At 43.3% G+C, this 17,122-nt stretch overlaps 1 protein-coding gene across 9 annotated transcripts in view; it reads left to right on the forward strand.

The window, feature by feature from the left end:
* erc2 (ELKS/RAB6-interacting/CAST family member 2) overlaps positions 1 to 13,293 on the forward strand; it is a 36,325-nt gene extending 23,032 nt beyond the window's left edge. For 3 of the 9 annotated variants that reach the window (XM_035151907.1, XM_035151910.2, XM_035151911.1), the window contains 12 exons: positions 632 to 772; positions 987 to 1,127; positions 3,063 to 3,098; positions 5,293 to 5,495; positions 7,104 to 7,226; positions 9,076 to 9,087; positions 9,392 to 9,515; positions 9,636 to 9,796; positions 10,354 to 10,501; positions 11,267 to 11,971; positions 12,975 to 13,042; positions 13,151 to 13,293. In XM_035151907.1, the coding sequence (XP_035007798.1) occupies positions 632 to 772; positions 987 to 1,127; positions 3,063 to 3,098; positions 5,293 to 5,495; positions 7,104 to 7,226; positions 9,076 to 9,087; positions 9,392 to 9,515; positions 9,636 to 9,796; positions 10,354 to 10,501; positions 11,267 to 11,971; positions 12,975 to 13,001 (1,821 nt within the window). In that variant the 3' untranslated portion in view covers positions 13,002 to 13,042; positions 13,151 to 13,293. The remainder of the gene's footprint in view (positions 1 to 631; positions 773 to 986; positions 1,128 to 3,062; positions 3,099 to 5,292; positions 5,496 to 7,103; positions 7,227 to 9,075; positions 9,088 to 9,391; positions 9,516 to 9,635; positions 9,797 to 10,353; positions 10,502 to 11,266; positions 11,972 to 12,974; positions 13,043 to 13,150) is intronic. The other 6 variants (XM_035151913.1, XM_035151915.1, XM_035151909.1 and 3 more) reach the window with 4 other exon arrangements.
* The last annotated feature ends 3,829 nt before the right edge of the window (positions 13,294 to 17,122 follow it).

Below are 17,122 nucleotides of genomic sequence, written 5' to 3' on the forward strand. Positions count from 1 at the left end.
ATTTAACTGCAAAAAGTTTCATTCGGAAACATTTGAATTGTTACTTCTGACTCTTCCCACTGATTTCAGAATAGATGATCACATTTCTTCTTTAAAATATTCTTAGATAAAGAGAGCTCCAGAGGTCCTGTGCACTTTTGTTTACGTCCCACCAAGAGAAGCTTAATCCCAGCCTGAGTTGGTTTGTGAGAGTAAGAAACAATGTTTGCTAAAACACAATTTTTAATTCAGAATTGAGTCATTTTTAACCTATGATTTGCATTAGATGTGATTTCTTTCCCGCTCCAGTTTGGTTTCCACTTCAGTGGCTTTATGATTATTTCATTCGTATCTGTTACAAATGACAGCACAGAGAATGTGTTGAATGGAATCTAATGAAACGTATTCAGCTTTTGATTTTTGATTTATTTAGATCATACATATTATTGCATATGTTATTTACTTCTGAGATTTGAGGAATTCAAAAACTGAAATTAACTTTTGAAAAATGTCAAATCAAATGCAGATAGAGGGTTGATTCTTGTCTCTGATTGGCTACTGCTGCTCTAACCACATGTGGTCAGTCAATGTGACCACGTCAGTCATACAAAACACTTTTAATTGTGGGTGTGCGTGTGTGTGTGTGTGTTAGGAGAGGATTATAGAGCGTTTAAAGGACCAAAGAGAGAGAGAGGATAGAGAACGTCTGGAGGAGGTGGAGTCGTACAAGAAGGAGAACAAGGACCTAAAGGAGAAAGTCAACAGCCTGCAGATAGAGTTAACAGATAAAGAGGTCAGTGCATTAAGAGATGGTCGCATGTCGGGACACATATTGTAAACAACTACTCAGCTTTTCTCTAAAAGCTGCTCTGCACCTCCTGTTTCTTTCTCTCAATAAACCTTTGTATGACATTTATGCTGCCGCCTCTGGCCCTGTGGTCTATAGTTACTTCTGGCCTGCCTGGTTTGAACCTGTCTGTCTGTCTGTGCTGTCTGTCCCTCTGCAGTCCAATCTCATCGATCTGAAGGAACACGCCTCATCCCTTGCGTCTTCTGGCCTCAAGAGGGATTCAAAGCTCAAGTCACTGGAGATCGCCATCGAGCAGAAAAAAGAGGAGTGTAGTAAGTTGGAGACGCAGTTGCAGAAGGTACGTTCATGTTTTACAGTTCAGATCCAACCCATCATCATATAAGCAGCTTTGAGCTAATTTTTACAAGGCTGTCTAGTGTTTAGATTCACAGCATAGTTACATAGCCTCCTGTTGTCCAGTAGCTAATTGTATAGTTAGTAAGATTTACATGTAACAATCAGCTAAAGTAACGATTTCGATTTTTTGGATGCGTGATCATTTGTGTGCTCACCACTTGAGAATATGTCAGACAAAAGTCCAAACTTCAAATTCAAGGTGAAAAAAGACAAAAAAAGGATAAAACAAGTTCATCCAAAAAGTTATTCCAAAGCTAAAATGTCGCCACAACCGTCCATCACAAAAACAGTCTCATCATAAGATCTCGTAGCTGTTTCTGGTGCATTCGATTTTATCACAGAATGTCATGTTTCATGTTAATTTCATGATACAATATACAAGCAAGTGCATGCTCTACTGAAGAAGATCCTATGATGTGACTGAAAGCTCCAGAGCAGCCACTGTATGAACCTTGTAGTCCACTTCCCTTTTCTGTGTTGAATGCTTCAGCTGAGGCGGAGCTGCGGAGAGCCGCTCTGTCCTGAGTGACTGTGGACTGTAGAGATGTGCCTCATTAATCCCACTGAACTGTAGATAAAAATCCAGAGCAGCGTCTCCACTGTGAAGAAAAGAAATTATCTCACTGTGAGTCCAGGGACCATTTAGCTTGAGACTATTAAGTAGTTATCTATAGACTTGAATTTGTTTTTAACTCAAAATGCCTAAAGCTGTGAGTTATTTTCAGAAAGGAAAACACTGAAGAATTAAAACAAATAACATTTAATAAATCTTAATCAGAAAACTCTCTGTGTGATATCCAGCAGACATAGGCCTTGCTCAGACCTGGTATTCACATCCGTCCTGAGTGAACTCATCACAAGGGGTCAGCGCCAAGTTCAGGTTTGAACGCACCCAAATGCGTCCTGAGATCTGATCACTCAGACCACATTGGGAGGTAGTCTGAGATGCATGTGCTCACATTCTTTTTGCCGAATAAATGGAAATGTGTCCTAGGCCACATATGGTGGACCAGCTACTCAGCTGACGTCCCCTGACCAGCTACAGTTTGAATCAACTCTTCTCAGTGACCGTATGTGGATTTGTTTTTGCCCACCGCCACAATATCAACACTGATCACCACAAAAAGTTGCTACGTTTTTTTTTAATTGGTAAAATCTCTCTTCATAGCTGCGCATTAATTCATCACCTCCGAACTCCTTTTGCTCTCTCTCTCTCTCTCTCTCTCTCTCTCTCTCTCTCTCTCTCTCTCTCTCTCTCTCTCTCTCTCTCTCTCTATCTCTCACATATGTGCAACACAGACACACAAACTCAGTGACATCGTACTCATCTATAAAAGTGAGATCCAATCTTAAAGTTGTCATCCAAATGAATGCTGTCCACTTGTGATCGGATCTTTCAGGACAGATGTTAATACCAGGTCTGAACGGGGCCATTTAAATAGTTGAATTTAGTTTAATAAAGAGTGACAATTCTGTTGATATCGCTCCAAACTGGACTGAACGAGGAACGTGAAGCTGCTTTATATAAAAAACTGTGTATTAGAATAATGACTCCATCACGGTTTCTCTGCTGTAACAGACTGCACCGCTTTGTCAGGTGCCTCCAGGAAGCAGACAGTCAATGAGACCACCTCCACCTGCTCCATAATCCACAGACTGTCTGTCCCTGTGTCTGTTCCTCTACGTTGGTCCATGTCTGTGTCGCCCTTAACAACGCGAGCTGTTACCCGATGTTACTGTTGTGTCCAACATGTGCTGTAACATGTGTGATCCTGCTGTTCTCTCCTCTCGCTCAAGATCAATTCTAACAACTAACTTACTCTCCTGGGTCCCCTCCTCCTCCTCCTTCCCTCAACCCCCCCTGTTGGCAATGTAGCAAGCTGAGCAGCTATTCAGTCACATGAACAATCCTGTAAGTCCTTCTCCTGAGCTCTGTGAGGCACACAGTGAAAGCATGAGGACACGTGGAAACTTCTTTGAAACGTGCTAGATGGTTTTTATCGTGCCAGACCCGAGCACAGGTCCTGCTTTCACCCACCGCCCCGCTCAGATGCATGTTGACCATTGCACTGTGCTCGTACGATGGGCTTTATACTGCACTCCGAGTCCTGTGTCACGTGCTCATTCTGCAACTGTTTGTGTGTGTGACACGTGGTGAAACTGGTGCTACATGTACAGTTTGTAAAGTTCACTCTAATTGATTAGTCGGCAGTTCAAATTGTATTAATACATCCAGTTATTCGTAGCTGTGGTTGTTCTGTAGCTGGTTTATCTGTGATCAGTTTAAACACAGTGCGACTTTCTTTTTCTTGCAAACTAAGAGCACGAGGTTTCTGCAAACAATACAGCAGTTTGAATTAGTTTGAACCTTTAAAACTGAAACTTTTAAATAAACCTTCAGTGGGTGGACTCACATCAGGGACATTGTGTGACATTAGGAAATCCCAGAGCATATTCTGATCCAAAGCACAGCACACATAGGTTTTTCAATGTAGTACACTTGGGAAATACAGCTCACAACTCACACAGTGAAAGTAAGGGATGTGAAAGGACGTGGCCTGGAGTTAACATCCCAGTTTATCATATGTTTTGAAACCTAGAGTCACAGAATGAGAAACAAAATTAGCCTCATGGTTGTTAAACTGTGGAAAACAACTTTTGTGACTAAATTATTTTTGATTTATTACGGAAGGATTGATTTAGATTCAAGATTACTGATCAAATTCTGTGTAAAGTTTAACCAATCAATCAGACTTTTTTTTATTTGGTACTTTTCATGCAAACAATATAACACAAATTGCTTTTCAGGATAAATGCAGTAAATACTAGAACGGCACTCAGTGGAGCACAGAACACCGGCAACGCCAACAATCCTCATATATTTAACCAAGCTGCACCAAATTGCACACATTGTCAGTCCCCTACGTGATTATTTTTGTCAAGAATAATTCATTATTCTCTAGGAAAACGGTGAAAACTTAAAAAGTCTTATAAAGTTAAAAACGTGGAAGAAATAATCCTGGTCCCACCCCCTGATCTGGATTCACACCGAATGTTTAATGTGTTCTTCCGTGACCCAACCACTTCCTCTCCCCACGTTTCATAGTAATCCGTCCAGTAGTTTTCACACATTCTTTACAATATAATTAATCAATAAAAACAATGGAGCCTAACATTTACGTCTATATTTTAATACACTTCTTACATCATTTGTGGCTCTAAAACAAATCAGAAAAATCTCCAATGTAAATCCTAACATCCCTCCTCATGCTGAAAATACGACACATCCTATTGGCCGACAGATCCACTCAGTCTCTGTTGCCTCTGTACCTCCTCTCTTTTGACTGACAATTGCAAACACTGTGCAGCACTGTTGGGTTTGCATGACTTGGTCGACCGTGTTGCATGTTGTCACTGTCAGTGTTGCCAACGCTTCTCTCTCGTCTCAGTGTGGTGCGGTTATAGCCGAGGCTCTGTATCAGCCGCGGTTGGAGGTCACTGCAGTGTTCTGGTGGATGGCTCTGTAACTGTTTAGCTGCTGCACTCCTGCGACCTGTGTTGACGTGTGTGGCTGCGTATATTGTCTCCAGGGTGATGTGTGCCGCTGTGATGTAAATCATGGAGAAATACAAACTGTTGCAACAACAGCAGCGAGATTAGTCCTCATTTACCAGACAGCGGTGCTCTGATTAGTGTGTGACAGACAACTAATGAGACTGAGTCGTGATTTAGCATTTTACTGCCACTGATTTGTTAATATTTGCTTATTATAAATTGCAGCCCTGGCCACACATACACCGCCCTGTACTTTGCACACTCACCATGTGTGCGAAGTGACTCAAAGGGCTGTTAAATGTAGCCAAATCTGTTAAAGCTAATGAAGCAGCACCAGTAATGATGCCTTTGTCTACATCATCTTATTCATTCAGAAAGAGAGGGAGAGAGCACGTGGAGTAGTTACTATGAGATACTGATGGACTACAGTGTGCTTTGTGTATCTTTGTCATGGCCAGTAAAACATTGGATGGTTGTCTGGACATTTTCTGAGTGAGTCTTTACACGTGTTCTGGTCCTCTGTGTCTTCTCCACCTGCTGCATGGAAGCAGAAAGCCCACGAGGTGGAACAGCAGTCGGGCCCCAGAGGGAACCCAGAGTACGTAGATCGAGTGAAGCTGCTGGAGAAGGAGGTGAACTACTACAAGGACGAGTCCGGCAAGTCTCAGACGGAGGTGGAGAGACTCCTGGACATCCTGCGAGAGGTGGAGACCGAAAAGAACGATAAGGACAAGAAGATTGCAGAGTTGGAAAGGTAACTAGTCTTTGACTCTTTTGTCTCATTTATTGTCTTATTGTAAAAGTAAAGTAGAAATAGATTTGAACTGTATACTATTTATTTCAAATAATTGGCCATTTGTCGACGCTTAAAGGGGAATTCTGTCATAAATGTGCACGTGTAACTGAATGGTAATGCTGCGGTAGTGTCAACAGTGTAATCTTATGGGGCAACTGTGACAGTCCATAAAATGTCCACTGAAAGTGTTTTTTCACCAAGAAAAGGCTCAAATTGTTATTCTTTGTCTAGACACTTGTCAGTTGGCAACATCACACATGTCTCGCTCAGCAATAAGCGTCACTCTCAGGTCGTGTGAGACTTGGATTTTTGCAGGAAGACAGTGAAAACGTGGAATTTACTGAGATAAGCTTATGTTGTTCTAATGTGGACAATGTCAATGAAGCACTTGACTTTGATGGTCGTCCCTTGTACTTGATGTTTTCAGACTCTTTGCAACGACGCAGAATAAAAATATGAGCATTTTATTGTTGAAGAAAATAACTTTTAGTGGACATTTCGCAGCCTGTCGCAGTTGCCCCATAAGATACAATGGAACCCTTACCGTCATGTCACGGCTTCCAGCAGAGGCAATCCAGTGGACCGAATTTGAAAGTTTTTCGAAGTAGTTCCCCTTTAAGCATCTTACAAGAGTTGGTTCATCAGAATTACAAAAATCCATATTTTCTCCAAAAATATGCTGCTGTCATGGAGATAGTTTTAGATTTAAGATATTAGTCTCAGAGGTTTGTTTTTCAGTAATGCGTCCACACACAAAATTATGCAGGTGAACCAACCCTTTACTGTTGTTTTTCTCAACAACATACATCTGTTTGTGTTGTGAGGTTATGAGCAGTATTTCAGCTTTGTCATGTACTGTGTGTTTTTGTATCCATGTAGCTGTCTGTGTCTGTACATGTGTGACGTCATCAGGGTCTATCAGCACACACACTGGATCCAGTCATAGTCTTGTCTTTGTGTCTTTGTGAGAAAGTTCTGACTCGTTTTTACATGTGAGCACAAAGTGTCCTTGAGTCACCTTCTTTAATGGAAGAGCTTTCAGTTAATGGACCACATAAATGAAGCTGGTGGCCTCATCAGCTCTTGGCTCACCTCTCAGTGCCGTACATGGTCCAGAGTCTCCAGCCTGGAAGCTGCTATAGGCTTGTGTCTTTCTGGAGGAGGCCACCGTGTTGTCTTTCACCTGGGATGGATTTCTAACTGATGGGACAAACATTGGTTGGACTGAATGAGGACCATACACGACCACAGCCCCTCTCCCTGCCCACTTAGTTCCACTTATTGTTGAAGCCAATTATAGTTTTCCTCAGGGTCACTGTGTTTCAGGTTCTGTGCTTCTTTGTCAGAGGTGTTTGATTAATTGTTCTTTCTTGCCCATTTTTTTCTGTCCTTTTTCCCTTTTCAATTTTTCCGTTTCATGCCCACCTCTCCCTTTTTTTAACCCTCTGCCACTGATCACTTTCAACCTTGGCCTCCCGTTCTTCCTCCCTCAAATCCAATCCTGCCTTTTTTCAATCTCTTCTCCATCTTCCTCGCAACTCTGTTGCCCCCCCAACCCGACACCAGCCCCCCTCCCTCTGCCCCTCGCCTCATCCCTCGTCCCGGTGGCAGAGCTCCCCCTGACCCGCTCCCTTCTGTTTCTGCTGCCCCCCAGCAGATAGGGGGCATGGTGTGGGATTTCCTGGGAAAGTGAGTGCTCTGCCCTGGCACTTTCAGCTCGGCTGCGTGGTTCCGACTGCTACTGCTGCACCTGCATCTGGTTTTCACCTGTGTGCCTGGGTGTGCCTGCTGTCTGTAGGAATCACAGATCTTTGTGTCAGAGTGAGAAGCTCTGTTGTTAGTCTGTGGCGTCATTACTCTACAACTGTGCACACAATACAAAGATTCCTGGATTCATGTTTGCTCATGTTTCTTTTTAGCATGTCTGTGCAGTGGTTAACTCTATGCATATGGTCCATGAATGTTTTTTAATCTTTGAGAATGTGTGTGTGAGCGTGAGAGAGAGAGAGAGAGAGTTGAGTTTGTGTTGCATGTTTGTTTATTCAAATTGCACGTGAACCATTAACAACTATTTATCTCGGCACCGATGACAGAATGAGGAATAAAATCAAAATTTAGTTGTGTGACAAATCACCAACATTAAAGCCCCATACACATTGTGATTTATTGCTCAGGTATGACTCAAACTGTACGTGTCTCAACATTAATATTCAATATGATGTAGAAACCTTAAAGTTTAGGGTTTGTACCTCAGTAAATGTTCAAGGGCTAAACATCAACATCATTAAGTTTGAATTAGATTTATTCAGTGAATTCGTTATTCCCAGAACAGGAAGGATCACGTTATGCTGTTGCTGTTACGATTAAGTCAAAGTAAAACTTATCACAAGGATTCAACCAACCTGAAACCAAAGTTCAGAATTTACACAAGAAATAAAAAAATCACAATTGTAGCTGAAAAGTCCCGTTAAAATTTTCCATGTGTGTATAAACATTAGAAACTAGGTAAAAACTGTAAATAGTGCATTCTACACTGTATTATTAGCAGTCTGAAAACTTGGTATATTTCACAGAGTGCTCCTTCTTCTTTCCTACATTGTAGCTTACTGACATGTACAAGCTTTACTTCATCGTCACCTTTGTTGAAATATCTCACACACACATGCAGACACACATGCACCCTTTTGTGTTTGTGTGGTGTTTGGTGTGGTTGTGTGTTGTAGCTTGTAGACGTACTTAGAGCTGAGGCCTTCTCCTGCCATGAGCACGCTTCCCCTGCTCATTCCAGCCACCCCTCTGTACCCCCTCCTCATTTCTAACTCACTTTGGCACCCTCACATCATCCCTGTTACGTCTCCTAAAAGCCCCCTCTCTTCTCAAGTGGTCTTTCCCGGTGCTCCCCTGCCCAATTGTCCCCCACCCCGGCCCTGCCTAGCTTGCTCTACCACAAACTGAAGGGAAATGATCAGCCTGCATGAATAGAGGGTGGACACCTCAGTGAGTGAGGTGCTGTCGTAGGTAGGGTCTGCACTGAACCTTTGTCCCTGAAGTGTTTGGGTTCAGTCGGGTCTCCTCTCGTCTGATCAACCCCTTCATCCATAACTGATTCTCCCACTTGCTCACTCCCTCTCTCCGACTTGATTAAACCTCCCGTTGCTCGGCACTGAACCCCGTCCTCCTCTCCCCTTCGTTTTTTTGCCCGGCTGATTCTTGCCTGTCTGACTGCATGTCTGCCACCTTCAGGCTTGGCAGCAGATGCACATGGTTCCGTGTTCTCAGAGACGGTGCATCCTGCATTAGCTGTGTCAGGCTGCAGACCAGCGGCCCTCACACACACACACTTTTGCCATCAGTGAACACACTGTGATTTCCTCTGGGTCCTCTGTATTGATTTCTTGTGGTTGTCTCTTTATGTTCCGGTTCTAATGTCTCTTTCTTTACTTTTTTTTCTTGTGTGTGTGTGTCTCCGGCTTTCAATGTCCCCTCCACTTGTCCCGTCGTTCCTTTCTCTTCAACCTTTTCCTCCCCCCATCTGCAGTCTAGCTCCCAGGTAAGCAATGCCCCTGCCCCGACTGTGCCCCCATCCCCACCTACCCCACCACGCTAACTCTGGTGCTTAAACCTGTGAGTCATCTCAGCAATGCCATGCTAACATGAAGCCATCAGTTCATCCGTGATGCTCATGTCTTGTTGCTGTTCCTGGTGATCTCATGACAGGTGCCATTTTGAAAGATGTCTCATTCAAAATGCACCCGACATGTTTTTTTGCTGTGGTACACGGTTAAGTACTATAACTACTGATTCGGAAAGATGACTGGAATGAAAATTGTTCTTGAATTGTTGTGGTTTTACAGACAAGGAGGCAAAGACCAAACTAAGAAGGGTCCAAACATAAAGCTGGGACCACAAGGAGACAAGAAAGGCTTAGGACAGGACCCTCGTAAGGACGGCTCCATGGACAGTGGCCACCACGTGAAGGTGCAGATTTTATCCATAAGAAATTTTCCCCAATCATTACAGGGGTACTTCACTAATGTGTGTGCCTGTAATGTCTTGGTATCCTTTGTCTGTTTCTACATAATGTTTGTCATCTCTCAGCTGGAGGAGTTGATGAGCACGCTAGAAAGGACGAGGCAGGAGCTGGACGCCACCAAGCAGCGTCTGTCCTCCACACAGCAGTCTCTGCAGGAGAGGGACACGCACCTCACCAACATGAGACAAGAGCGCAGGAAACAGCTGGAGGAGATCCTGGAGATGAAGTTAGTGTCATCGCACAGGAGTAGATTATTTGGCTCAGAAAGCAGCTTAAATGTGTCAATTAACGTTGTTTTTTGTGTCCTGAAACATTTAAACATCCACTAAAAGACACAGTTTAAACTTTAGACTTACCTCGACAGTTGCTTGTTTCTGGTTGTTTGCTTCACATCTGTTCATGTTTATTGATTCTCAGAGGATATTTTTACATAGTTATTGTTATACTGGCTGTTTATTTTGAACTCGCTGCAGCTTTATATTTAACGGACAGACATGAGAGTGGAATCAATCTTCTCATCTAAAGCTCAGCACAAACGTAAATGAGCATATTTCCAAAATGTCAGACTATTTACTTTAAAGCTTAGTCCAATTTAAATAAAGATTTTCATGCCCTTAAACAGAATTTGGCATTAATGCAGGTCGACATAATTGATATAGCTTTATTCAGTTCTTTAACAAAAGAGTTTTAAAATGTTTTAACAATATAGCATCTAGTTAATGTTTTCTCTATTTGATAGAATCTGATTTCTGAGCCTTAATTAATTGTTTTCTTTCTCCTCAGACAACAGGCTCTTCTGGCAGCCATCAGTGAGAAAGATGCAAATATTGCACTGCTGGAACTTTCTGCCTCCAATAAGAAGAAGACCCAGGAGGAGGTGCTGAGCCTCAAGAGGGAGCGGGACAAACTGATGCACCAGCTCAAACAGCACGTTAGTACTGCAGCACAATGTCAAGGAATTCTCCCTCCGCACTGTAGCTGGTTGCCAAGGCAACATTTAATCAGTATGAAAAATATAGCTGCACAAGGCAGCTAGCCATTTTGTCCATTTCATCTACAGGAGGGTGTTCGTAACATGAGCCCTTTTGGCATCCGACCCAAATGCAACATTTAATTACGTGCAGCATGACTCTGAGCTGTTGTTATGTTTAGTTTTTTTTTTGGGGGGGGGTAACTTTGATATTTGAATACAATTATATTGACATAATGCAGGGAACTTGCATTGCTTAGTAGAAACAGTGTCAATAAAACAAGCCTGGATGATTGAATTCAACATTTTTTGAAAATATTGGCAACATATTGCAACGCTTTACATCCAGCTAGTTGCTTCCCTCTGTTTCTAGTCTTGATGCTAAGCTAAGCTAATGGGCTGTTGGCTTTAAGTTCATCTTCACTAGCAAAGACCACGCCCCAACAATATGTGATTTAAAGTTTTGAATGGGCATTGGATGCAGTGGAGAAATGAATGAACTCTGAGTGTAGGGGGGGTGTAGATGCGTCGGGGATGCTGGTGTGGGAGGATGCACTGGTGACTCATTTCAGCTCACAGACATGAGAGTAGTATTTACCTTCTCATCTAACTGTGCAAGAAAGCATATGTGTGTATAATTGCACTGATTTGTGTGTCTTTCTTATTTTTTTGTCCATTATGAAGGCTGCAGATCTTCATGCATTAACGAGTTTACTCTTCCTACAGACACAAAGCAGAATGAAACTGATCGCCGACAACTATGAAGATGAGCAATATCACCCACATGGTCCTCACCACCCCCCGCCTCAGCCCCCGCACGCTCAGCCGCAGACGCAGCCCCAGTACCCCCACCCTCCCCATGCCCAGCAGACTCAATACTCACACGCCACTCATCCACAACATGCTCAGCATCCTCCGCATCCTCAGCATCCTCAGACCCCCCAACAGCCCCCTCATGCCCAGCAGCCACAAGCACAGTACCCTCACCCTCCCCATCAGCAACACCCCCAGCAGCACCCACAGCAGCACCCACCGCAGCACCCACAGCATCCCCAACCGGCTCCGCAGCACCAACAGCACCAACAGCACCCACGTCCCCCTCAGCCCCAGCACCCTCACCAACAGCACCCCCAGCACCCAGCACAGCACCCAGCACAGCACCCACATGGACATCCCCCTATGCAGCACCCTCACCCGCAGCACCCACATGGTCCTCCCCAACAAGGGCCGCACCCCCAGCATCCGCAGCACCCGCAGCACCCGCAGCACGCCCAGCATCCTCAGCACCCTCAGCACCCACAGCACCCACAGCACCCGCAGCACCCGCAGCACCCACACCACGCCCAGCATCCACGTCATCCGTCGCCACATCATCGTGGAGGGCCAGCCCGCGGACCCCCACATGCTGGTCACCGTCCCACTCCAGACCAGGTCAGACACCTGGCCATGTCATCCCTGTTACACACAATTTTAAAAGTCTCAACAAATTCACCAAGTAGTTAAACACATTACTGTGCACAGCAATGATTCAAACTTCAGAACAGTGATTTCCAAATGTTTTTAAACCAGACACTGAATTTATCAGTTTTCCTTTGGCTGGCTGCCGTATAGGCTGCAAACCCTGCCTCCTCCATGTCAATGGATGGGACATGGACCAAACTAAAAAGTCAAAATACACGTCAAGTACATTTTGTCAAAGGTGGTCTCTGTCTTTTATTGTATGTCCAAATGTGAAAATAAATTATTCTAAGTTTGTTTATATTTAATGATTTAATGTCAGATGAGAATGACTCACAATTGATCCAGCGCACAAATCTGTGGGACCTCAATACTGGGGCTCCACCCCCCAATCACTACTGCCTAGACTCTGTCAACAAATCGCGTCATTGGCAGCGTTCATATCCACAATATATTGTTTTAATCCTGGATAGTGGAGATGTGTCATCCATCTTTATATACAGTCTATTTCCCAGACCCAGAAGGAGGTCTCAGACTCCATTGAGGACTACCAACCAAATTTTGTCATGAAATAGATGCTTTTTTAACAGGATTCCTTATATGGTAATTTCTTTTTTTTATTTGTTTTCTCTTTACATTTCAAAACAAATAATAAAAAGCTAGCAGATTACAATGTCAGCTCATTCTTTTATATGGTAAAACATTAACCAAAATATGCTGTAAATGAAATCATCCTCAAAATTGCTAGTTTTTCATGAGCTGATGCAAACCATCCAATTCTAAAGCTGCATTAAATCCTTAAAAAGCATCACTGAAACTACTTGGCACTAAACATTAATTCTGCACATACTTATTTTTCTATCGTACTGCCTGCTGTGCCGGTGATTTATTTTGATGAGAAGTTATTCCAGTTTCTGTCTCTTTTCTTCTCTTCATGCACATTGCTCCTGTTGGCCTGTACCACTGCCAACAACAGGATGATGAGGAGGGCATTTGGGCGTAATCCTTGCTGTGACAACCAAAGCTCTAAATTTGTTTTGAGGGGTGAGATATATTTAAAAACTTCTCGTCTGAGTGATTCTCAGTTTCCTGCCTGCAGTGTCCACCACAACAGCTGCATGACATCTGGATGTCTTCGTCTCTCACTTTTAGATGATTCAGTCACTACTGGAGGAGCACAGCCATGCCATGATGTTGAAACACTACCCAACCAAACATTAATTATCTTCACCTAATCTGCACTCAGCTATGTTATTTTTTTTATTTTTCTGGGGGAAGAGGATGATACACTCAGGTCTGCAGGTCACGTGAGAGACTGACAGCTCGGCAGGTAAAATCAAACCTTTTTAATTTCATTGCTATTCAAAAAGATTATTCAAGATATTGACTGGTACTGGTTTTACTTTATCATCTGCTTAAGGTGACCTGGGACCTTTTTGTGTGAACAGGAGCCGATGTCATCCACTTCCTCCGCACACGAGAACAGCTGCGGAACTGAACAGGATGGAAAGAGGCAGATGTTGAAGTGCTCTGTGTGTCAGGTTGTCATTCGGACAGGCATGTGATCAACATGGCAGCTCTGCATCAGAGGTCCCACTAAGGTCACCTCACCCGTCTGTCGCCTGCTGAGCGGTCGACCTCTTGATCCTCCTGGCAGAGATCTCATGACTGTCGGACTGACAGCTCAGAATCATTTTATGTTTCTTCATCCTTCCTCCATTCACTGGTTCAAGATCATGGTTGTGCCGCTGTGTGTTTCACCTGCCTGACTGACTCCTCTGGCTCTGGCTGGCTCCCCCGGCCTGACTCTGTCATGGTTTCTCGATGCTCACTGCCCTGCGGACCCACTTGGTGACATCTGACACCTGACCCTCTACCTGGCTCTCATCACCCTCATCCTGCAGAGTCTCTTCTGTTGTTTTATCATCTGGTTGTAGGACATCTTCTCTTTTACCTTTATACGCACCTCATCCTCCATCTCTCTCTAGATAACCTCATGTTCAGCATGTCTAATAATGACGTAGTGTCCCTACACTTGCTTTATTCCCCAAACCTGAAGGCGGCATGTTTCATTTCTTGTTGGCTAGAGAAGGAAGAGCTTTCAGTCGACTGATACTGTAGTAGGCCTTTGGCTTTGCTTGCAGCATCAAGGGGTTTCCTTGGCTGCATGAGCATGGCCCTCCAGCTCTTGGGCTTGTTTTAGCCTTAAGGCTGTGGTTGCCATAGATTTTTCTCTCCATGTTACCTCATTTTAATCAGAAGTAGTCAAAAAAAAAAAGAATCAATCTATGCAGATGTCAACGTAGAGTGAATGCATTTTTATTTCCCCATCCGCACTCGAGTTTAGAGTAAGGAACCACCCGATCTGAATGGCCAAGAGAGAGGTCAGAAAATATTCACCAGAGTATTTTGAGTTTCTGAGGCAATGCACCTATGCACCTCCTCTGTGTTGCAGGAATTTCTACTAATGGTGCTTCTGCTGGTGCTCAAACTAAATGGTGTCAGAAGACCTCATCAAGAGCATCTTTTAGTCCTTTTACAGTCGAGGGACTTGATGCCACAGTGGACTTCGTACACAGCTGTAAAAGTCTTTGTACATATACGATTTGACAATGGGGGCTTTGTGAGCAACAATCACTTGGAGACCCACACAGAGGAGATTCCCCTCTATGAATATTGCTGTCATAAATTCCATTATAGACTATGAAGTGGGGGCTTCGTCCAGTAGATGTTTTCCCTGCAGGTCTGTTTGTACCATTGACACCCACAGTATGCTCCCCTCACCCCTGTACAAACACCAGTAGTCTGTGTGACCTCCTGAAACATAGTGACTTGTTTACTCCTTCTCAACAAGGTGGCCTGTGCCTCATGACAACTGTACACTTATATGATAGATATGCATATATTATACATATAGAGAGAAATCTATAGATTGTGTCTATACGTGGTGAGAAAATCGTTACAAGCTGACGAGATACTATGTTTTTTTCTCTTCATGGTTATTTTTCTAACTGGCTGGAGGTCGGGGAGATGTCTTATTTCGTGTTGAGTGGTGTGACTTTTCTTTTTTTCCTCTGATTTGTACATTGTGAGAAAACCCCTAAGCAGCAGCGTCAGCAGCAGCAAGTTACATTCCCTGTCTGAAAATACAGGACAGTCCAAAAGAGTGAAAAAAAGAGCTTTAAAGTAGTTTATGGGAAAAAGAGAATTATATCCAAATCTATTTAGAAGTTAAGAGAAGATTACATTACTACATTCCTTTCTACGTGTGAAAACAACTCAGTTGAAGACCACCTGCCCTGTGGTACCAACTCAGAAGAAAAAAAAAACACAGAATTTTGCAGCTCACATAAGTAGCAATGAGATTACGTCTGCTGCACTCAGCCGACGGAAACTTGCACTTGTGAGTGAGGACTATCTAAGTGGAGGTTTGAGCGACTCTGTCGGGATGAACATTTCTTTTGCGTGTTTGTCGTCGTCGTCTTGTAAACAGAAGTGGTGACATGTGACCGTGGTTAAAAAGCTGATAAACGTAGAAAAACCAACACACATTGTTACAGTGTAGTGGAAAAATTGAATTAGACTGTTACTACTACCCCCTCCACTTCCTCTCCTTCCTCTCATGGTGCCTGTGTGTCTCCCTTAAATGGCCAAGTGTTGATTGTTGTATATAAACGTCTTTCCATGTCCCCCCCATCTTCCTCAAACCGAGGGGATACATGCATCATTTCTACGTCTCTTGCTTCCACCGCGAACCTTCACGGCTCCTGTCACTGACCAAGAATCAACAGATGGTGTTCGTGTTTTACGAATGTTAAGAGAAAGGTCCTGATTTGGATTTTTATTTTATTTTTTATTTTTTCTCAAAAAAGAAGGGACGACAATGCAAACAAGACAGAGGAGCGCAAATCCTCTCACTTCACCATCAGGGGGGCGGAGTACAAATCCTCCATTTTCAGGTCCTTATCTACTGAATACTTGAAGTAGGGGGTTCTCCTACCATGAAATAGCGTATATGATTTACATGGTAAACAACATGAAACATTTCAATTGTGCCCATGCATGCTGATTTTTACATAACGTGCCAACTGAAAGTGACGATGTAAGGATAATCTCCTGTTCTCTATGCAGAGCGATTTCTCAGCTGTTGTGTCAAACAGGTTTTGGGAGAAATGGGGCTTAGATGCTGGGGCTGGTTTCCTGGGCTTAGACTTAAGACTGATCCCGGTTTGTGAATGACTGACGTTGCACTGGGCGTGAGGTGGATTCGAGAAGTCAAGTCTGCACCTGTGCCTAGAAGCAGCCGTGTTGTAGAGAGCGTGAGCATTGAAAGGCCTGAAGATTCACCAGTAGTTTTCAAAAGGCCTTCACAAAAAAAGTATGAACGGCCTAAAACACATTTTCACTATATCAATGTATACAGGTTGTTTTTTCTTTTGTTCTACATCACTAAATAACTTTGAATTAAACAAATCACTGTGACCAATGCCAGAAACATTTTTTTTTTGACAGAGCAAATATTGTGTTTACTTTTTTATTATTCATTTTTGTATTTCAGTTAGCTTTATTTATTGAATATGCCAGTTTGAGACTGTACTATTTGTATAAGTAAATGTTTGATCTGTACAGAAAAGACCTAGGAACAAAGTTAAATGTGAGTGTCCAGCATGCTGAATGATTACTTGTGTGAACGTGAGCTAATCTCCCATGATGCATCATTCCTCATACATTAATTGCATCTGCATCGTGACGGTGTGATGTTGTGTTTGAGAGTGATGTGTGTGTCTCACTTACTGTGTCCCCTTAGTAGACAGCCTGTGCAGTTTTGTGAGAGTGCAGCATGTTTTTTGGGGTGTAAATGTATTCAGAAAAGAGATACATGTGCGCGTGTGTGTGCGTGTGTGTGTGTGTGTGTGTGTGTGAGCACAACTGCATTTGTTTTCCGGGTGTGTGTCTGTGCGTGTTGTGAATGCACAAGAGAGAAATCTATTTAAAAAAGAACTTTATCAGAGGAAGTCCCCAGAGAAAAAAAAAGTGAGACTGAGTCAAAGTTTTGAATGAAGCATGGAGACTCTGTATTGTTTTCTGTTTTTTAAACCTAGGAGGCTGTCCTCAGTGCCCCAG

The sequence above is a fragment of the Hippoglossus stenolepis genome, chromosome 3, assembly GCF_022539355.2.
Source record: "Hippoglossus stenolepis isolate QCI-W04-F060 chromosome 3, HSTE1.2, whole genome shotgun sequence".
NCBI lineage: Eukaryota > Metazoa > Chordata > Actinopteri > Pleuronectiformes > Pleuronectidae > Hippoglossus > Hippoglossus stenolepis.